We start from the raw sequence: 23,494 nt of genomic DNA, 5'->3' as shown, positions 1-23,494 counted from the left end.
GGGGTAGGTCAGAGAGAGAGGGAGACAGAGAGTCCCATGCTCTCAGCATGGAGCCCGATATGGAGCTCAAACTCGTAAAACCATGAGATCATGACCTGAGCTGAAACCAAGAATCAGATGCTTAACTGACTGAGCCATCCAGGCACCCTGTCATTATCTATTCTTAAATGATTTTCTTACCTGAATCATGCTAACAGGATATCCAATAGGAAAAGACAGTGACAATGATATGAAATGATTATACTTGTTTCTCATTCTTTAGTGCAAATGCTGGCCTGGATTCCAACTGAAGGATGATGGTAAAACATGTGTGGACGTTGACGAATGCTCCTTGGGATTTCCGTGTAGCCAGCAATGCATCAATACATATGGGACCTACAAGTGCTTTTGTACAGATGGGTATGAAATACAACCTGATAACCCAAATGGCTGCAAATCACTCTCAGGTATGGAATTGAACTTGTCCACTGATCCAGCCTCAGTTACACATATGGATTCTGAGTTTTATAGCTATTCTTACTGAATTCACTCCCCTTTGCTGTTTCTGAGAAATCAAAATTCTTCCTTACTTACCTTGATATAGGGATATGTCACTCTAATTTTGTGTGCTGTCCACATACTGTTCTGTTTGTAATAAAATCACATTATGGTCTTGTGAATTATTAACTGATTTTTAGATTTTGAGAGTGCTCAGAGGTAAAAAGAACTATTTCTAGCATTTTTTCCTGCTGCATCATAGGTTCTTAAGAGAAGGTTTGACCAAGACTATTAAAGAGCCTATTGTGACTGTATTATAATAGCTTTCCTTCTCCCCTATACCATACATGCTCATATACGTATGCCAAGAAGGTCAATAATGATAATAGTAATGATGATGACAACAATAGCAATAAATCAGCTATATAGGGCTACTTGAATTCTTCCATAGACTCAACAAATGTTATTAAACTTCTCTTTGTTTCTAGTAGTGAGTTTGACTTTGTAAATTAGAAAATTTAATAGAACGTGGGCCATAATTTTAAAAATATTATAATTCATTAGGGGAGAAAATCACACATATTAAAATCATGCAAAGCAATATATAATAAATGGCTGAGCAAAAAATGATACACAATATTGTCTCTACCCCCTCACTTTCTGTGAATCAAACAGCATTGCTAGCTTCTTATGTATATGTATGTCACATTTCTATGACAGCGTAGAGTATATTATGCTAAGCAAAGTAAGTCAGTCAGAGAAAGACAAGAGGGTGCTCAAACTCCTGGCCCCAGAGATGATGACCTGAACTGAAGTCAGATGCTTAACCAACTGAGCCACCCAGATGCCCCCCAGGCACCAGGAATTCTTTTTTTTTTAATTTTTTTAAACGTTTATTTATTATTGAGAGACAGAGAGAGACAGACCGTGAGCAGGGGAAGGGCAGGGAAGAGGGAGAGGGAGACAGAATCTGAAGCAGACTCCAGGCTCTGAGCTGTCAGCACAGAGCCCGACGCGGGACTGAAACTCATGAACCGCGAGATCATGACCTGAGCTGAAGTCGGACGCTCAACCGACTGAGCCACCCAGGCGCCCCCAGGAAGTCTTAAAATTAGTTTTTCAACTAGTTAACCCTTTGCACATTATAGAGAAACAAAAAAACCCTTTCAGTTTTTTTGTGTGTTTGCTTTTTTTTCACTTTTACTTATTCTTGGAGTATTCCTCACTGAATCAATTTGTATATTATTTGAAGCCTGTTGTTTTGTTTGCAAACCTACTTGCTACATCATGCATTCAGCCACATGAAATAAGAAAAAAGAAAATCACAAAACCAGTCAATGTTTTTGTTACTTTAAACTTTTCAGAAAGGAGGGTATGAAGGAGATGAATGCTGATGATTACAATTTTTATCTCATTATATCATGTGTCCATGCTGTAGTTGTTTCTCATTAGCAGCAATTATTAGAAACTAATAATGATACAAAAATGTGTTCCTGAAGCATAATTCTTTTGCTAAAGAGATGGATTTTTTCCAACTTTATTGAAGTATAGTTGACATTTAGCTGTGTAACATATAGCTGTGTGACACATAGCTGTGTAACAGGTCTACACATGATACACTTTAGATATTGCAACATGAGTGCCACCATAGTGTTAGGAATCCCTCTGTCACTTCACCTAATTACCATTTCTTTCTTGTGGTGATAACATTTAAGCTCTACTCTCTTAGCAACTTTCAAGTATGTAGTATTTTACCTAAAATCACCATGCTGTGCCTTAGATCCTCAGAACTTATTTATCTTCTTACTGGAAGTTTGTATTCTTTAACCAACATCTCCCCATTTCTCTCACCCTTCGTACCTGGCAACCACCATTCTACTGTCTGTTTCTATGAGTTTGACTTTTTTGATATTCTACATATAGGTGATAATCACATAGTATTCATCCTTCTCTGACTTCACTTAGTATAATGTTCTCAAGGACCATCCATGTTGTTGTAAATGGCAGAATTTCATTATTTCTCATGGCTGAATAATATTCCATTGTGTGTGTGTATATGTGTATAATGTATAATATAGTATATGTATATAATATATAAAACATAATATTATATACTATATATATATATATATATTATATACTATAAAAAATACATATGCGTAAATACATACATATAAATTGACACATGCATGTAAACACAGATACATATACATATATTTATATATATGTGTATGTATGTCACATCTTCTTTATTCATCCATTGTGGACATTTAGGTGATTTCCATATCTTGGCTGTTGTGAATAAAGCTGTCATAAACATGGGAGTGAAGATATGTATCTTTCTCATCATGTTTTTATTTCCTTTGGATAAATACCCAGAAGCAAGATTGCTGGTTCATATGTTGGTTCTATTTTTAATCTTTTTAGGGACCTCCATACTGGTTTTCATAGTGGATATACATTCCTACCGACAATGAACAAAGTTTCCTTTTTCTCAAATCCTTGTCAACACTTGTTATCTCTGGTGTTTTTGATGATAGATATTCTAACAGATGTAAGGTGATATCTCACTGATTTTAATTTGTGTTTCCCTGATTATTGTTGATGTTGAACATTTTTTGATGTACTTGTTGGCCATTTGTATGTCTTCTTTGGAAAAATGTCTATTCAGTTCCTCTGCCCATATTTAAATCAATTTATTTTTGGTTTTTGTTATTGATTTGTATGTGAGTTCTTTATATGTTTTCAATGTAACCTGTTATCAGATATATAAGTTACAAATATTTTCTCCCATTTCATATGCTGCCTTTTAATTGTGTTGATTGTTTATTTTGCTGCACAGAAAGAAACTTTTTACTTTAATATAGTTCTGCTTATTTTTGCCTTTATTGCTTGTGTTTTTTCTGTAATATCTAAAAAAAATCATTAACATGACCTTAAAGGAGCCTTTTGTTGATATTTTCTTTGAGGAATTTTATAATTTCAGTTATTACATTTAAATAGTAAAGAACAGAACTACCTAAGTATTAAGGTAGACCATGACTGGGGTGCCTGGGTGGTTAGGTTGGTTAAGCGTTGGATTCTTGATCTCAGCTCAGGTCATGATCTCACAGTTCATGAGATCGAGCCTGGTGTGAGATTCCATGATGACAGCATAGAGCCTGCTTGGGATTCTCTATCTCCCCTCTCTTTTCTGCCCCTCCCTTGCTTGTACTCTTTCCCAAATAAATAAACATTAACAAAAAAGGTAGACCATAACTGACTAATTTTATATTTATACATATAGTTGACAAGGGATGACAAGGTGCCTTCAACCTCAGACTGACTCTCTTGAGTAGGGTTCTGAGTCTCAATTTAGCATCAACACAAAGACTGAATGATTGATTGGGGATCTTATCCTTGCTTATAGAAGGAGATGTCCGGCATGTGTGATACACATTTCTTTTTTTTTTAATTTTTTTTAATGTTTATTATTTTTGAGAAAGAGAGAGAGCAAGCCTGGAAGGGGCAGAGAGAGAGGGAGACACAGAATCAGAAGCAGGCTCCAGGCTCTGACCTGTCAGCACAGAGCCCAATGAGGGACTCGAACTCACAGACCATGAGATCATGACCTGAGCTGTAGTCAGCCACCCAACCGACATAGCCACCCAGGCACCCCTGTGATACACATTTCTAATCCCTGACATAAAGTATGATAAAAAATAATACACTACCCTATTAATTATATATTTACTATGAAACTAAATTATATGAAGAGGAAAGTAGTAGTTTTTAATATAAAGTAAACAAACAGGACAATAACTCTGTAACAGTAAATGATTTCCAATAAAATCCATATTAAATTACATAAAGTGACTACTGTCTTCTTCATTGTTTTTTTCTTCTTCTTTTTTCTTTTTCTTTTGTAGTTTCTACTGACATTAAATTTGCTTACAAGGCAACTAAGCATATGACTGCATCTTAGAAACAAAGCTATTTATAAAGAGTTTGAACAAATCTTTAATTGAATTGCTCTAGGATTATAACAATCAAGAATGTGGTCAATTTGAATTTAAATTATTCAAATATGTATTCAAATAAACATGTTGTGTACGAAACTTTCTGAATATTTTTAAAAATCCATTTTGTTTCCAAAAATATTCTAAAAGAAAACCACTTTAAAGGTTTATATTTGGAGCATGGTCAGATTCCTATTATTATTTTTCCTAGATTCTAGAACAAATGAGATACTAAAATATATTGGAACAACTAAAAGAAGGAAATAAAGATTATTAAAGGAATTAAAAAGCAGGATTATGAGGAAAGGTGAAATTGATTAACAAAAATTGTAGAACCTGGAATTCAGAAGTTATTTAAGAGAAGTCTCCAGGCAGATAAAAGAAATATGCATAGGCAGTGATACTCTTGATTTTCACCAAAGTCATTCTGACAGTATAAGCTGGTTATTTGATTATCAAGAAAGATTTTTCTGATTATATGAATGTTTAGCTGTACTGTAGTATTCTAAGATATGTGTAGCTTATTCTTTCCCAAAATTCATTTTAAAAAATCAGATTATGACACCAGATATTTTCCGCCAGTTGCAAATAAATTAGATAACCTGCTGTTCACAAAAACTGAGGGAAAGAGAGGGATGCATTTAGAATTATCTAGATTTTCTATACTACCTGCGTATCTGCTGTTTTTTCATTTTACTGTAAATTGAGATATTGAGATATTCAGTGTGAATTTTTTAACCATTAATCTACTGTAGAACACTACATTTAAATTTGTAGAAATTTAAAGTTGAAACTAAGTGAAGTTGAAAGCCATACATATAAAATTCTAATTCTGTTTTTTTTTTTTTTGTCTTGGTGTTTAGATGAAGAACCTTTTCTAATTCTTGCTGATCATCATGAAATAAGGAAAATTAGCACTGATGGCTCCAACTACACACTCTTAAAACAGGTAGGACATTCTCATGATGATTTCATATTTAATATGGGTACTCCAGATATGCATTAGAACTGTAGAAATATCTCACAATTAGAATTTATGAAGCACTTGCTCATGGACACATGTATGTTTGTATAGGAGATTACGCTAAATTTTATTCTGCTTGAATTGTCAAGGGGGTGTTCCAAACACGTAACATCACACCATATCTAAGAATGTAAAAAATATAAGATAGAATTAATGGAAGGGAAAAACTGTCTCAAGCATCGCTAGATTAGAGAAAGCATAAAATTATCTTTTAAGGTATTTCATGTTTCCCCCTTGGAATTTTAAAAATTAATACCTTTTCCAGAATTTTAAGGTTTAATTCACAGAACTAAGAAATAAAACAGGACTGACGATCTCTAGCCTTTCAAATTTAGAATTAGTAAGGGGGTGAAAGTATAATTGTAGTCGAGCCATGATTTAAAGGTTGTAAGGCATATGTTTTGGTTCTACCATCTTTATCCTCAACCTGTCCACTTCAAGAGAATCTGAGTTGATCTGTTTTGACGTTTGAGTCCTATTGTTAGGGTTTATTTATATATGTTATTTAAGATGAAAGTTATGGTTTCCATTTGATGATAGTATAGAAAACTGTGAATTGCTCACCTCAACTTTTTATTTCTCCCAGTCTGCAGTGGAAATAGCATAAAATCAAATCATTACAACTACAATGATTACTACATGGACTAGACAAATCACATGCAGTTAGTTACAGCATATTTTTGGTTGTCAGGAGAAATAGCTTCTTTGGCAAGATTCAGTTTGTATCTGTTCTGTTGTAAATGTCTTTTTGCCCCAAACTGTACAGTAGTGACATAAATATGTGAAAGCACTGTCTACAACAAGTGTGCCAAAAATAAGGATATTTCTTGTTCTTGTAGTATGGTTAAGCCAGCATTATGCATAGACAAAGAAGGCCATTCATGTGGTGATTTTTAGCAACATAAAGAATACCTGAACTATTTTTGCCACCTATTGATGGGTTCCTCTACTGCTCTTGTCAGTTTCAATCATTTTTCTTGTGAGTCTCATTTTAAGTACAAATATTCATTAGAAACTGTGATATTGACTTTTCCTGACAGTTAGATTTTCCAGTTTTCCTCTAAGCCACAGATTGAAAATGAAAATCTCACGTGAAAATCCAGATTTCTGGCTACTTATGAAAATAAATAGAAAGATATAGCAATGCTGAGCTCACATCCTTGCATGTCCACAATCCGAATTGTATGGCAGTTGACACTTTGATATAGAGGCCATGCTCTCCAATTTACAGGAGTCCTCAGACCTCCTGTGTGCTTACAACATGTCTCCTCATTCATGAATGTCTGTGAGGTTTAGATTTTTGTTCTTGAGATTGGAGTGTGCCACCGACATTCACTGTATCACACTGCCTCTCTCTAATGGTGAACCCTACAGAGATTGGGAAATATAAAAATATTTCCATGTTGTTTATAGAGACTAAACAGAAATCTACTTAAAATATAAGAATTAGACAGCTATCTCTTTAAGAGATGAATAATATAAGAGAAATAATTCCAGAGAAAAAGTTTTAGTATTTATAACTATGCTAAAATGGAAAAGTGTTTGCTGCCCAAATGTTTTTCTATATTATTTAACTTAATTCTTTTCTTCCACGCAGTCTAATTTTAAGCTTATAACAAAATTAGCAAATGTTGAAAATTATCTTTTTCTTTTGGAGTCGGTCTCCATACCCCCTCTAAGCCTCTCTATACCTTCCAAGTTAGATGTGCCAGTCCTTGTATGGCCCCTGCAAAAGGAACAGGCTTATTTTCTTTTTACTAGGTTGTTTTTGTATATTTGTTTACCATTTCTTCCTTTTAGACTCTGCTATCATAAAAGGAAAAAGTTCTCTCTTTAGGGCAGTCTGTTTATAAGCTCAGTTGAACTAATAACTAAAATAGCAACAATATTTATTGACTTCACGGAAGACTATTACAGAGCTTCAGTGACATCCCCTTGCTTTATTTTCCAATCCTGTGACTCAGGACATTTCTGCTGGTATCCCTTTTGTTGTTTTCATAGCTAATATGTTATCAGAGATTGTTCTTAATGGAGCAAAATGATTTTTTCCTGTATGCATCATTTAAGTATTTCATATACCCAAACCACTTTAATGCACACTTTCAGATAGCACTTTTTTCCTCGTGGTATCTTTTTTGACCATTGCCAATCACTAGTACCTAAGTGGGGATGACTTCCAGATAGTTTTCTTAGTGTAGTGTTTACGAAAATGAAAAGGGAGTGAAAAAGATGAGGATGCTCATAAGGACTCTGAACATCTGTCTTTTGAAAGCATTTATTAATGTGACCACTGAGTAAGGAAATAGATACCCAAAAAACTAGAGACAAGCCTTACATCCAGTTTTGCCTGCAGTCTGTTTGGAATATATCATTTCTGTCAGGGAAGATATTTTTAACTGCATTTCATTACAGCATTATAGAAATTTTCAAGGAGTTCTAGGCAGTAGAAACATTTTTTTTTCCTCAGAGATTTCTGTCTACATGTGCAGAATGAAGTAGAAAACGGAAGTAATTATATCTCCATATTTTCTCTCAGTCAAAATAAGTGAAAAAACATCCTTGTCTTAAATGTGAGAGGATTGTGTGTGTGTGTGTGTGTGTGTGTGTGTGTGTGTGTGTGTGTAGGTTATTAGGAAGAACGATTTACCCTAATATCTTGAATTTGATTCTCTTTGTTGTAGTCCATACAATCTCATGAAGCTTTACAGTGAAAAATTTTAACAGGTCGTAGATTTTTTTACCCTATGTATTCTAATATGTAGTTTTAGGTAGGCCGGCTATAATTTAAATCCATACACCACATACATAAAGAAAATGTACTTATACTTTAATAACATGGATGTTAGAAATTAAATGCATTAATCAAATATTAATTTTATTAATTTAAGTGCATTTATCAAGTAGCTTTCCAATGCTACCCACTTCAATCTCTGCAGTGGCTTTTATTCCAGTAAAATTGTGTAGAGAAACAAAACACAATTTCCTAAATTAATCATCTTGAACCAAAGGGTGCAGATCTTCAGCTATAGAAATGAAAGAAGCAAATAGGATTTTGATGAAACCAATTTTCAGCTCTGAAACCACTGAAATGGCTTTAGTGTTTAGACATTAGTTTGCCCATGCCCTTGACTTTTTTAATGTTCCTTGCATATGATTCTGAGAAGAGAGAATTGCAAAGTTTTCTGTGGGGATTAAAGGGTAAAGCTGTAGAAAAATGACCAGCTTAGATAGATGTGTCAGAATTCAGAGCTTCAATTCCTCTGCATTTATAGCTTTCATTTAATTATAGTTGAATTGCTAAATTTGGAATTGAATTTTCATTATATAAATTGATTATTGTAAAAAAAGGAATAGGATAATTCTGCCATGACTGGGTAAATCTTTCCTGAAGTTAGTGACAAGATTCTGTCTACCTTTTCTCTGTAAAACTCCAATTCATCCATCTGAATTGCAGGCCATCACAGAACCCTAACCCACTTACCATATTCCTCTGGTGTTAAAAACACTTGAACAGAAAGGATATTACAAACTCTATTGAAGTGCATTGATTAAACTTTCTACAGAACTTGGGCTATACTCAATTTATATTTTATTTTATTTTTTAATTTTTATTTTAATGTTTACTTATTTTTGAGAGAGAGAGACATACGGAGTGCGAGTAGGGGAGGAGCAGAGAGAGCGGGAGACACAGTACCCGAAGCAAGCTCCAGGCTCTGAGCTGTCAGCATAGAGCCCGACGTGGGGCTGGAATTCACAAACTGTGAGATCATGACCTGAGCCAAAGTTGGACACTCAACCAACTGAGCCACTCAGGCGCCCCAATACTCAATTTATATTTTAAAACTTTGATTTTGCATGGACAACTTCCTAGATATGCATGCTGAAGTGCATTTAATTAAGGGGAATCCTCCAAGTTTTAGCTTGTGAATTAATATTTAACAAATCTTTTGAATCTGTGACTGAATTTTTTAAGCAGTTATAGTTGTTATTTTTTATTAGTAATGTCAGGAAGAAGTATACTTGTGTTCATTCATCTGGGCTTAGTGAGAAATTTACAGAATTGTGTTTACTTTTGTCTCTTATTTATGGCCAAAGGAATGCAATTTCCAAGGAGTTAGCCCATTTCAGATTAACTTTATAATCTCGGGCAAAGGAAAGAGATTGCTCATGTTAAGCCAAATACATAGCTAAGCATAAGATGTGAACCTGTGATTTTAATGCCATGACCACTAGACTTTGGCCCTGCTGTGAGAAGAAAAAAAAAATCAGCATTTGCCAGAACCTTTTCTGAATTGCTTCTATAACTAGGCCATCGTTAGTCTTTTAGATCATTGGAAAAAAAGAAAATTATGAACAGTAATAATGTAGCCTGGGCCTGGGTCTTAAGAAGGACTATATAAATCTAATGCAGTGTCATTATCTAATTCTAAATTTGGGAAATCGATCTGGAAGCTGAATTCAGATGTGCTAATTATCATCTTTCCTTTCCCTCCTCCCCAAACCAAACAGCGCATCTCCCTCAGGGTGCTATTCCTTAACCTATAGGACTACAGCTACTCATAAATGACCCCCAAAACAATTTGAGACTTAATCACAATTTTAGGATAAATATATACATATAATTTTACAACAGATATAAAGATATGGCAATGATCTCTTAGGGCTTTGCCAAGTGTCTATAGTGTCATTTTTTTTCATTTTTTTATTAAATTCTAGCTAGTTAACATATAGCATAATTTTGATTTTGGGGGTAGAATTTAGTGATTTATCACTTGTGTATACACAGTGCTCAACACAGGTGCCCTCCTTAATATCCATCACTCGTTTAGCCCATCCCCCACCCACTTCCCCTCCATCATATATTTTTAATATATAATATTTATAAATTAATAGACTATCCAAGCCTTAAAATGACTTAACACAATGGAAATCCTGATCCAAGTTTTGTTAGTCCATCAGGGTAGTAATATATGAGCCTTAACAAAAGGTCAGAATTAAATTAACCCCCCAGGAATTGTTTGAATTATTCAGCACCTAAGAAGATTCCCAGATCCTGATGTACAATTGTTAAATCAGTCAAAAGGCACAACTATCAAACCAAAAAACTGGGGCATCCAGAAATCCATCAGTTGAATTCGTGTTTTGTTACTTGCTAAAAAAATGCATAACCAAGAGTCTGAAGGCAGGCATATCCTCGTATATCCATGTAGGATAAAAACATGTTGGCTACTCAATTCCTCTTTGGTCAAATATTCACCTAAGGTTATAACTTTTAAATTCTAATATGGCACTATGTTGGCTAGAGGGTCTCAAGAAGAAAAAAACCCAACAACCACAACCACACCACCACCACCACCAACAACAACAACAACAAGGCAGCTAATTTATGTTGTTGACAAAAAATATTTTGGAAAAATTGGTTTCTAAACCTTCTTTTCTGACTTTCATCAGATGACTATCTGAAGCTCATCTTAAATCTTCTGTGATCTTCTGTTGCAAATTTAGGTGTATGCTCTTTTCTGGTTACTCTACAGAACAGACAATAATGACATTAAATTCATATCTATTTAACATTAAACTAAAGTGAGAGTCTTTCACTTTACTATATATATATATATATATATATATATATATATATATATATATATATATATATATATATATTTGTTTGTTTACCCACAACAGGGGCTAAACTTTATAAGCATTCCAAAATTTTGACCTACTTGGAAAATATTTTCAAATAAATTTTACAACATCTTAAATGTGTGGTATAGAGAAATGTAAAGATAAGATGCTTTTAAAAAGAATTGGTCACAAATGCTATTCATTGTCATAACTATAACTATCTAAGTTCAAAGAGATTGATTCTTACGAACTCCTAAGACATTTAAAAATAATTTCTATTAACTATTGTTCAAACATATCCTTTTTTATTTTTAGGGATTAAACAATGTTATTGCTATAGACTTTGATTACAGAGAAGAATTCATCTATTGGATTGATTCTAGCCGACCCAATGGCAGCCGCATAAATAGAATGTGTTTAAATGGAAGTGATATTAAGGTAACTAGATGTTACAATGATGGGATTATTGAATATTTTATTGGTATAGCTGACTTGAATAGAAAATTGTTATTTGATGGTAATGATACAAATCATAAAATGCATTAGGTTGGTTTGAATTTCACATTTGTACAGTGCAAGTTGATACATACTTTAAATGTGAAATATGAGGCTTTTTAATCCGTATGTTTCATTATAACACTGTTACTTGCAATAAGATAAAAATAAAATTGACTAAATAACATTCAGAACCTTATTCACAGCCCTAGAAGATGTGAGGGATGCTTTTGGCTTGAATGATTAGTGCCTGAGTTTCAATTGTATTGACTTATATAAAAGGGGAAAGTTGAGTCTGAGAATTTATGATTAAAAACATTAATTACTAGACTGTAGATTGAAATTACAGCACTATTAAAATTAACCTCCTATATTGGAAATAATTGAATGCATTTTTATAAAATCATGAATGTTCTGATTAGACAGTATCATAATTAAATACATATCACATTCTAGATATGAGCTACTTGGCTCCTTTTCTGTGTTATATTGAGTTTTAAAATGAAATTATTTGCACTGTATATATGCAGTAAAATATATTATAAAGACACTTCAATTCAAGTGTTATAGAACCCATCAATTGCCTTAACTTTTTTGTAACCATCTATAATATCATACACAAATTTTATTGGGAGCAATAAATTCCAAAAATATTAATAAAATCTTAAAATGTGTATATGCAGTGCCAGAGCAACCATTAGGTTGGGCTCAGGTGATTTGTAATGATTGTGTTTATGTATAAACTTTATTTATGTATTTATGTATAAACTGATAGTTTATAAATATCAGTATGTGACATAGATAAGGAAATGGATTTTTCTTTTTTAATTCTTTGAAAATGTATATAAAAACTATAAAAATAACATTACCCAAGCTTGATCATATTTTTATAAGACATTTAAAATTTTAATTACCTTTATATGTTTTGAATATACTTTAATATTTTAAAGGATTAACTAATATCTTGCCACCACTAGCCTATTTCTACTTTAAATAATGTCATAATATAGGGTAACAAATGAATCTTTTTTTTCCTATTGGGATTACTAATTCACTGATTTTCTTATTAGTGATTTTCTAATTCACTAATTCATGGATGACAATGTAAATTTTCAGCCATGCCATATTTATAAAATTGGAATATGGGAGAAAGAAGAAAAGATGTCTTGCAATTCAATACAGTAGATAGATACCATTGGTTGCTGAAAATGACTATGTTGTCATATGTATATGAGTACATATCTATATCTATATCTATATCAGAAATTAAAAACATACAGATTTCTTGAATTTATTGCCTTTAAGTGTTGGAGCAAAGGCAACGACTGTGGTAGTCCAAATATGGATGATATAATTCCTGTACCACTTTAGGGCAAGACATAAAAGATCTAGATCTAGATTTAGGTCTAGATTTAGATATCTTCACTATTGATAACACTAGTGAAACGATAAGTATAAACTTTCATTATTGTTTATTTCCTCTAATTATATGACCATTCACTTCTGTACAGCCCCAACTTTCAGTTTCTCATTTCACAGAATCCTGAAAAAACTGAGGACTCAGAAATAGTAATCATATAGACCAAGAATCTTGGGTTATTTTATATGCATCATATTTGTACATACAAAGCTTATATTCTTATTATAGTTGATATTGTAATGGGTTAGAATCAAGCACAGCAGTCGTATGAATTTTACTTCCTTTGGTCAGGTTAAAATAGTGTATGTTCTCAAATGTACATTTTCTGTCTTGTTGTAGATAATTTCAATAGAGCATAACCAGTTGGGAGAGTGGAGAATGCTATTGGTATCTCCCAAAATCTGTTAAAGGTTAATAATATCAATAATTCTGTGTGTGTGTATCTGTATGTGATAGAAGTTTTTCCCCTAATTTTTAGAAGACAAGTATAACAAAAATGTGCAACTCTGCAACTGTCCAACAGTTTTTTATTTTGGTGTTTACTTCTTAAATCCATATGTAATTTTCAGGGACTGATTACATATTAGGTAATTTCTCACATCACAAACAAGTAATTTTATTAGGGTAAATTTGTTCTATGTCTTATGCTTATCTAAATTCCGTTTCTAATGTTTAAATAGAATTCTATAATCTCTGTAAAAATCAAGAAGCAATTACTCGGTGCTTATTGTAGGTATTTACATTGTTAACCTTTTAAATTCTTATTTTGTTAGGTAGTGCATAACACAGCTGTTCCCAACGCACTTGCTGTCGATTGGATTGGAAAAAACCTCTATTGGTCTGACACAGAAAAAAGGATCATTGAAGTATCCAAGCTCAATGGCTTGTACCCTACTATACTCGTTAGCAAAAAGCTGAAGTTCCCCAGGGACCTGTCTTTAGATCCTCGAGCTGGGTTTGTAACATTGAGAATCTTAAATTAAAGATTGAAACTGTGGGTTACATTCAGTGTGGTAAATCTCATTCTGTAGGTTTTAACATGAAAACCAATATAAAATGTAGTGTGTAGACATTCTTACTGAGAAGTCAAAAATAGAAATGTGACTCTCACAGTGAGAAAGAAAAACATTTGAAATGATGAGATTTAACAGCAGGTATTTTTAAAAGTTTTAAACAACTATTTTTCTAACTAATCTAAATATATCAGAAATTAAAACATACAGATTCCTCGAATTTATTGCCTTTAAGTGTTGGAGCAAAGGCAACGACTGTGGTAGTCCAAATATGGATGATGTAATTCCTGTACCACTTTAGGGCAAGACACATAAGTAGTATCCATGGATAATAAGTAACCAGGTGCATTATCTGTGCACTCAAAAAAGGATAGTATAGTGGAAATACTGAGAACGATTCATACTGGAGCTGTGTGTCAGTTGCATTTCATTGTGAGAAAGGAGAACAAGTCATTGTAAGGATTACAGCCAGCAGGCTGGAGATTCCAGGTGAGGGATGAACACACATTAAGGTGTCAGAGCTTAGGTGTCAAAGTTAGGTGTATGCCTGCTAAAGTTTTATGGATTATGACCATTATCATTCACTTTTAATTATGTTTTTTTGGTAGTTAGAGAAGGCATGCCTTTCCTTTTTTTTTCTTTTTTTGCACTATAATTTAGAGTGATTATATACTCCAAAATGATCTCTGTAGAAGTTCAACCTACTCAACATGACTGTTAAAATAGCAAATGTAGAGAAAATTTTATTTTTAAAAATAGGACACATTCGCAGTAACAAGTATTATAACTGTAGTGCTCTAAATTTTCTGCTATATAAATTAATTTCACTTAATACTTTCATGAAATCACTGCTTGTATCATACCATATTCAACAATTAGACATTGCTTCTTGCTAATAGGTTGTATCTAAGTTTTTTGGTCCTTTATATTCATATTTGGCAATGTGATCATATCAAAGTATATTTTATATCTTAAGTTTAAACACTTTGGGTAGAAGCAGTACCTAATAGGAGAAGCCTTGTACTGTAGATACTCTTCTGTTTCCAAGGTAATGTGCAACTTTTAACTTTTTGCTGTATAATTATGTACCACTTTTTAACTTTTAAAGTATTTTCTTTACCATAGCAACAGAAAATTCAAAAGAATGTCAATTCTATTTTAATCGAAACAGAGTCACAAGAGAGTCTGTTTTTAATATGTTTCAGGAAATAATGACCAGATGTAATAAGTTTGACTATTATCATCATTCATTCATAAGAATGTGAATACTTTAATTCCTTCAATATTTTATCAGAAGATATTTATTTTAGCATGTTCAAAACATTACCTTTTTCTTCAAAATCAGTATGGCTGACTTAGTTTTTCCTTTCATACTCTTTAGGATGCTTCATATTAAACAAACATTACCTGTAGGTCATAATAGTTTTGTGGAATTTACTTGTTATAAAACAAAAACTGTCCTAGCCTAGTGAACATAGCTGAGTCTAGCTTTAAGTTTTATTTCTCCCAGTTACAGGTATTATTACCTTGTAAACCAAAAGCAGCCTTAAGTTGTCGTTAACATAAACCCATCCATCAAAAGTGTCAGTTAAAACGGTGAAGTACTAAATTATTGTAAATGTTATGAAAGACTCCATTGATTTCAATTTTGGATAATATTTTATTATGATATGGATATGCCACATTATAACAAAAAGAAACAGATAAAAATGGCATCTTCTTATGAAACAATTAAAGCTACCTATTTTAATACGTAAAATTTAATGACACCTTTTTGTTCATTCTGTTTTTCTCATTCCCCAGAGTGAGACAATAGGACAACTTGGATTTTAGTTTTTATGAGACTAGCTTCAGGGTGAAGTTTCCATAACTGTCTAAAATATTGTGTAATTCTGCTTCAAAATATATCAACTTATATTGTAATATTATGTAATAAAAATCCCCTTGTACCTTTCCACATCAGAATAACATTGCAATTTATGCATGTTTTGAATTTGCCAATACTACTGGCCCCTGTTTCCTGGAGAAATGTGATTTCTGTCCTGATATTTAGTGAGGAATAAGGCAAGGATTTGTTTACAGGAGAGTAAAGATCACTGGACTAATGTAATGAAGTAACTCATAATCGTGAGGTCTGTGAATTCAAGCCCTGTGTCGGGCTCTGTGCTGACACCTCAAAGCCTGGAGCCTGCTTTGGATTCTGTGTCTTCCTCTCTTTCTGCCCCTCCCCCATTCCTGCTCGCTCTCGCTCTCTCTCTCTCTCTCTCTCTGTCTGTCAAAAATAAATAAATATTATATATTTTAAATAATAGTATCCCAATGGTCACAATATCAATTTGGATATGGTAGTTACTAAATAAGAATGGTAAAGAAGATACAAGTAGACAGATCAATCATCTTCCTGGTTATTATATTGAAATTCAGCTGAGATCCAATTATCCTAATCATTCTGTTGTCTGGTTTAGTTTGAGAATTACTGTTTTAATCTATCATAAGTTTGGGGCAATTAATATTATTTACATCAATATTTATAAGAGTTGTTTATGCAGAAAAAAATATACACACATATACACATTTTAAAGTGCAATAGAAAATATAATATTAAAGCCATACTGAGCATTATTATATCTTTTTGGATGATTAACATGTTATTTCAGGTAATCACATAGCAAAAGACCATTATGATAGAAAATAAAGTGAATGTGTGATATGACTAGTTAACAGAAAATTAATGTACCCATTCATTTATTCAACTCAGATTTCTTTAACATTTAGTGTACATCTGGCAGTGCTCTAGGTAGGAGTATAAAAATAAAAGGCACAGTGCTATCTCCAGGTGTTTCACGGTTCAGTGGGTAGGTAAATAAATAATTCTAATACAATGCGTTTTTTTTAAGTTTATAAAAATGGGGGGGGGGGAATAGAAAATGTTTTTATCTCAATTGGAATCAGAGAACCTTCCTGGATAAAACTAGTGGAGTAAGAATTAGCCAGTGATGCAGTGCCCTTCAGAGCAGGAGGTATTTCAGGCCAAAAGAATAAGTAAGCTCTCTGGGAAAGCAAAGAGGACTTTAAAGAACTTGTGATTGGAAGAGATTATTGCCAATGTAGGTAATGATAGTGCAAATAAATTTGGAAAGGACACATTTTATGCTTCTGTATCTTGCCTTAAGTCATTCTTTCTTCGTAGAATGCCCTTCTTATTTTCCTCTAGTTGGAATAACTTTCTGTTTTTCCAACAAGAGCAGAAAATATCTGTTCCTATGTGAAACTTTCCCCAGTTCTGGCTAAGAAGACCCACATATTGAACACATTCCATTATATGACTTTAAAATTTTTTTAATTTATTTTTTGAGGTATAACTGACATAAAATATTATATTAATTTAAGGTGTATATATGACTGTTATTGGTATAAATATTTATCTCTCCATCTAGAAAATGAGTTCTTTTAGCAAAAGGGCCATGGCTTGATCATTTTTTGTGCCCAATACAGAAGTTGTTAAATTCACTGCAAAAGGAAATAATAAATGGGCAACTGGATGTACACAGCAAATAGGGTTATAGCTACAGGGACATTGTACCTGCATCATTGCCCAAACCAGTACATCGGTATGTAAATAACCTGCATGTTTCAAGGACAAGAGTCATAAAGGAACTTTTGTTGTAAGGGAAGGAAAGGTATACCAGGAATGAAAACTCAGTTTCTTATTTCTGTGGGGAAATAAATATTTTATTAAAATAAACAGCCACATAAAACCATCCTTTCCCTACCAAGTTTTAAACCTATATTCCTATATTTAGTCAAAATATACAGGAAATGAATATAAAAAAATTTATAATTCAAATAAGAAACAATTGCAGTTGGAAGAATTGTCTCTGAGTATATTCCCTAAATTTTGGGGGGAAAACAGTAAAAACTGAGTAGACTTCTACTTTAATTTGCTTTAAAGAAATGTAGTATATTCCATTAAACTATAAAAGACATCCTCAGGAACCACAGAAGTCTGTTGTTATGGTTACAGCTGGCATTGTTGTCTATGTTCACACTTTGTTATAACTTACAGAGTAGATATTATTTGGGGCTGAGGTTTTTCAGATGTGATCTTAGGTAAACATTACCTACCATATGGGTGAGATTTAGAACTCCTCTTTTGATACTTTCACTGAAGTTTTCATTTTTCAGCTTTAATTATTTACAAAAAATTTTGTTCTCAGCTAGTTTTTAAGAAGTTGAATTTCAGGTGTTGAAAATACCAGTACACTAGTACAGACTTATTGAAAAACTTGAAAAAAAAAAGGATAGTAATAGGGCTTAAGTATGGAAAAGGAAATGAAATTTAGTCATCAGAAGGTAGCTACCCATAAGAAGAGAGAAATCCTGTGTCTGTGAAGACGCATTTATACCTGAATACAGTTAAACTATACTTTTCTTCCATGCAATAGAATATATTCTTTTGGTTGATTAGTACTTAAATAAAAAAATCATGTAATAACACAAAATCCAGAAAAATCATGTAATACTATACACACAATCTGGATGCAACAGGTAAACTATTAACCAAACACAATAACCTATTAATAACCTATTAAATAAAACCAATATACAGAAAGTGTACACATTTATGTGATATATATTACATATCTAGTACAGATGAATAATAACAGTTAATGTTTGCTAAACACTCCATGCTTATCAGTTTTCTAAATTTTTCCCTATAATTATTAGGGAACTAATATTATTATTTTTCTTTTCAACATGTGAGTAAATACAGGCTCACGGAGGCTAATTAAAGTGTCCTGACTCACATAGCTAGTAATATGTGGACCTGAAATCTGAACCCAATTAATCTGTTTCTAGAATTCATTTCCTTAGGACTCTACATAGTTCTTCTTAGAGAAAAAGCTAGTCTATAAATCTAGAGAGCTGAGCCCTTGTTTCAACTGTATCATAGTAGACTATGACAACACACATAATCTTATATGGTCTCAGTTTATCAGTAAAATGAAGGTATTAGGCTACATTATCTTTAAGACCTGTTATAGCATTAAAATCGTCAATTTAGTTATACTTTGTTCTAAAATCTGAAAAAGATAAAGATTATTCTTATCTTAAGATAGCTATGAAAATAAGATTTATGTTTCAAAGAACTATCAGTGAGCACGAGATTTCTTTCATGCTTTCTTCCATCTAAGTAAAATTATTATTCCCTCTTTTGTGCCTCCATAGTAAAATAGTTTTATCATAATATTGTTTTCATTTGTTTTACATCTACCACCATTGTATTCACTGAGAGATTTTTAAACACAAAAATCATATCTGTTTATCTCGGTGTTCTAATTCTAAGAAGTATCTGGTACATAATATTGCCTCAACAAATTATTGTTTCAAATATGTTCTCAATCTACTTAAAAATGGTTCTGGGCTGGGGTGCCTGGGTAGCTCAGTCATTTGAGCCTTTGACTCTTGATCTTGGCTCAGGTCATGATCCCAGGGTTGTGTAATTGAGCCCCTCATAGGGCTTTGTGCAGAGCATGGAGCCTGCTTGATATTCTCCCTCTCCCTCATGCTCTCTCTCTCTCTCTCTCTCTCTCTCTCTCTCTCTCTCTCGAGAAAAAAAAAAAAAAAAGGTTCTTGGGTTTATTACAGTTGTTACACCCGCTGACTTATTGAGGTAGATTCTCTGATCTGATTAGGAGACCTGAGAATCTACATCATTACTGCCTTGGGGGTTCCTATGTTTACAATATATACATTGTTCAATTATACATGCAATTAAAAAAAAGTAATTCTGTAGGGCAGAAAACCTAAAACACAGTTTCCCAAAGTTTGTTTCCTGTTTTCTATTTACTAGGAAAATAAATGCTATCGCCCAAGACTGTGTGATAAAGAAAGGGACACTACAGTTCCAAGAGACTCACTATGTCAGATTAAAGCATATTAACGGCTCTCACGATAAAAAAGATGATGCTTACTTTGTTTAACAAAGCATTTCACAATCTTGTAACCCTCTTGAAAAATGTGAAGTAACATTGATCAGGGAAGAATTTGTGGATAATAGAAGGGCAAAGCAAATTATGTATGAATGAGAAGATCTATATAATTGAAGGGGAAGGAGAAGGGCCAGTGATCTCATGGAAACACAGAAGTGAAAATGTGCGAATGTAAATAATCCAACTTGAGCTGAACACATTTTAAATATATATTTTTAATGTTTATTTATTTTGAGAGAGAGAGAGAGAGTGCAAGCAAGGGAGAAGCAGAGAGAGAGGGAAAGAGAATCTCAAGCAGGCTCCACAGTGTCAGCACAGAGCCCAATGCGGGGCTTGAACTCACTAATCATGAGATCGTGACCTGAGCCGAAATCAAGAATCAGGTGCTTAGCCATCTGAGCCACCCAGATGCCCTAGAACTGACACATTTTTTAATGGTGGGGAGTAACTGGAAGAAGTGTGTTTGTGCCTAAAAAAGGAGAGTTTGAATGGCAAGGACAGGATTTTAGGATGAGAGCTGTTAGAGAGTTTTCTGGGACTGATGTAACAGATGTTAGACTCCATGAAATGTGCTCTTCCTATTCTTGGTATCTTGGTTCAAGGTGGTGATAAGACTAGCCAAAAAGAAAAAAAAATTCAGATTACAAATAAAAATTTTAAATTGCTATTATATGGAGGTCTGACCATTTGGAATTCATAATTTACTTAATGACTTCAAAAACATTATATTCACATTCAGTAGTTTGCAATACTTTGTTGATAACATTTGATGGAGCAAACTTTTCTTTTTTTTTTCCTCTTTTTTTTTTTTTTTTTTTTTTTTTTTTTTTACTTTTGGGATGTTTTTTAATTATAATGCAAACACCTGTAGAGTAAATAGCTAACTAGAAATATGAATACTGCCTCCAATTAAGTCCAAATTGGCATGTTCTTTTTAACGTTTATTTATTTTTGGGACAGAGAGAGACAGAGCATGAACGGGGGAGGGGCAGAGAGAGAGGGAGACACAGAATCGGAAACAGGCTCCAGGCTCTGAGCCATCAGCCCAGAGCCTGACGCGGGGCTCGAACTCACCGACCGCGAGATCGTGACCTGGCTGAAGTCGGACGCTTAACCGACTGCGCCACCCAGGCGCCCCTGGCATGTTCTTTTTAATGTTACAGAAGTTATTGCAATACTGCTTTAAATTTTTATTTGCTTATATTTAGTCTCAAAAACATCATGGTTGTATAGAAGCCCAAATATATTTGGTCATATCGAACATGGTTTAGAGAAGCTGGCATATGATATCATCTATTAAGGAAAAAAAATGCTATATTAGTGTTACCAAGATTCAGAGTCAGTAAGGCAAGGAGGAATGTTCTGATTTCAATGAGATAAACTGTCTTTGCATTTTTACTTCTTTCTGATTCAGTTTCTTCCCCTTTATCTATACTGCCATTATCTCGGGCAAGACAGCAAGGTGTACCTCCATAAATTTACTAGAAAGAAACATACTGTGTGGTTTTCTAGACACAATGTGTTTGCTGACATATGTTTGCTTTATAAATAAAAGTATAATAATTCAAGATTTAAATAACTTAAAATAATTCAAGATTTAAGAAGTACACTTAATCCATTTCTGAAAGGCTTGATATCCAGTATTATTTGATGATTTGAGGTTTTCAATTTGTGCAGAACTACATAGATATACATAAGCATTGGCTAGCAATTCCAGTATCATCTTATACAAACTTGACTGTTGTATTTCCAGATTCAAATTTGCTTTTAAATTCTCACTCTCAGAGCTCTCTGTGAATCTCAGCTCTTGAATCTACTTTTCATTTAGTCCTTACCAGATAGATACATATTTCTCATTTTAACTGCCCTGCTTAATTAGGACTCTTAATGATATTTTGGCTAGTAAAGAACTTTTAAAAAATCTTTATAATCCATTATCCCCTGCCTTTATGCAGAACACCCCAAAATGATTGTCAGCACAAAAATGCCCATATTTCTTACAATTATCATTTATGTTCACCCAGTATCTGATAAATGGTTTTCCCTCAAAACTTTTATTTTGTTATAGTGTGTGGTTAAAATGTCTACACATAACTATCACTGTCAGAATGTATGAGAAAAAGTTTTCTTTAAGAAAAGTTTGATTTTAAACTAAATATGCCAGTTATAAACCATATAGAATAATTTTCATACCATATTATTTTAATTATACATTCTCTGAATTTGAAGAATTAATTGTTCATGGTTCTACAGTTACTAAAAAGAAAAGAATGGATCTGGGGCAACTAATTGGGTTAGTAAGTTTCAGTTTTAGTGTTGGAATGTGAAAAGGACATTAAAGATCCTCTAACTCATATCTTGAATTATAGAGAGAAGGAACATATTCAAAACGTAAAGTGGCTTTTTCCACTAAAAAAAAATAATGGGTTTAATTAAATAGAAATTCCTCAGTAATTCCTGTCACTTATATAGTATTTACATTTTATGGGATGCAATATTTGTGTTTACCTCAATTAGTTTTAGTAGCAATACAATTTTCTTCCTTTTATTGTTTTTTCCCTACTATCTGAAATACCTTACTCTAGAATTTCCAATAACATAATTGAAATCAATGTTGTCCAACATATGATTATCTAGCACTTGAAATGTGGCTAGTATGACTGAGGAACAATTCAGTCTACTTAATTTTATATGATTTTAATGAATTTAAATGTAAAGAGTCACAATTAGCTAAAGGCTACCACACTGAACAATGCATATTCAGGAAAATATAAAGTACTCCTCCATAAATCATTTTGAATTTTTCACTGGTAATGAGCCAAAAGAAAAACGTATGTATCTAGATAGTGTTATTCCTCCAACATTACAGATGCAGTTTGAAGGCTTACCTCTGTTAGTTTTAGAGATCTGTACCTTGTTAACACTTGCAGATATATTATATGTTATATAATATACATATATGGGTTTGTGTGCTAAAGGAAACATGTTTAAAATTATATGGATATTTCAAAGTGTACTATATGTTTAATAAAAATCATAAGAAAAGCTTGCATTAAGGTATGCTTCTTAGAAGTTACAGTTCTTAGAGATACCAAGAATTAACTAGGGAATAACTGAGAAAATAAGTGAAATATCATGTGATGTTTTACTCCCTGAGTGTCTGTAAACAAAATTGTTATTGATTTTTTTTCCTAGGTATTTGTATTGGATTGATTGCTGTGAGTATCCTCACATTGGCCGTGTTGGAATGGATGGAACCAATCAGAGTGTTGTCATAGAAACCAAGATTTCCAGACCTATGGCACTAACTATAGATTATGTCAACCGTAGACTCTACTGGGCTGATGAAAATCATATTGAATTTAGCAACATGGATGGATCTCATAGACACACAGGTTGGTCCAGTAACACAAATGACTCAGTATTTTATCAGTACGTACATTATTCAT

General features: G+C 33.0%; 1 protein-coding gene across 1 annotated transcript in view; it reads left to right on the top strand.

Annotated features, from left to right (window-relative positions):
- The window catches only part of LRP1B (LDL receptor related protein 1B), a 1,940,511-nt gene that overhangs the window by 1,676,421 nt on the left and 240,596 nt on the right, over positions 1–23,494 (top strand). Inside the window, exons 58-62 of the mRNA XM_023259298.2 lie at positions 263–446; positions 5,339–5,424; positions 11,440–11,562; positions 13,813–13,994; positions 23,241–23,440. Coding sequence (XP_023115066.2) covers positions 263–446; positions 5,339–5,424; positions 11,440–11,562; positions 13,813–13,994; positions 23,241–23,440 — 775 coding nt within the window. The remainder of the gene's footprint in view (positions 1–262; positions 447–5,338; positions 5,425–11,439; positions 11,563–13,812; positions 13,995–23,240; positions 23,441–23,494) is intronic.

Source organism: Felis catus, chromosome C1 (genome assembly GCF_018350175.1).
Source record: "Felis catus isolate Fca126 chromosome C1, F.catus_Fca126_mat1.0, whole genome shotgun sequence".
NCBI lineage: Eukaryota > Metazoa > Chordata > Mammalia > Carnivora > Felidae > Felis > Felis catus.
The sequence above is the reverse complement of the archived record's forward strand: the minus strand, read 5'-3'. Positions and strand labels throughout refer to the sequence as shown.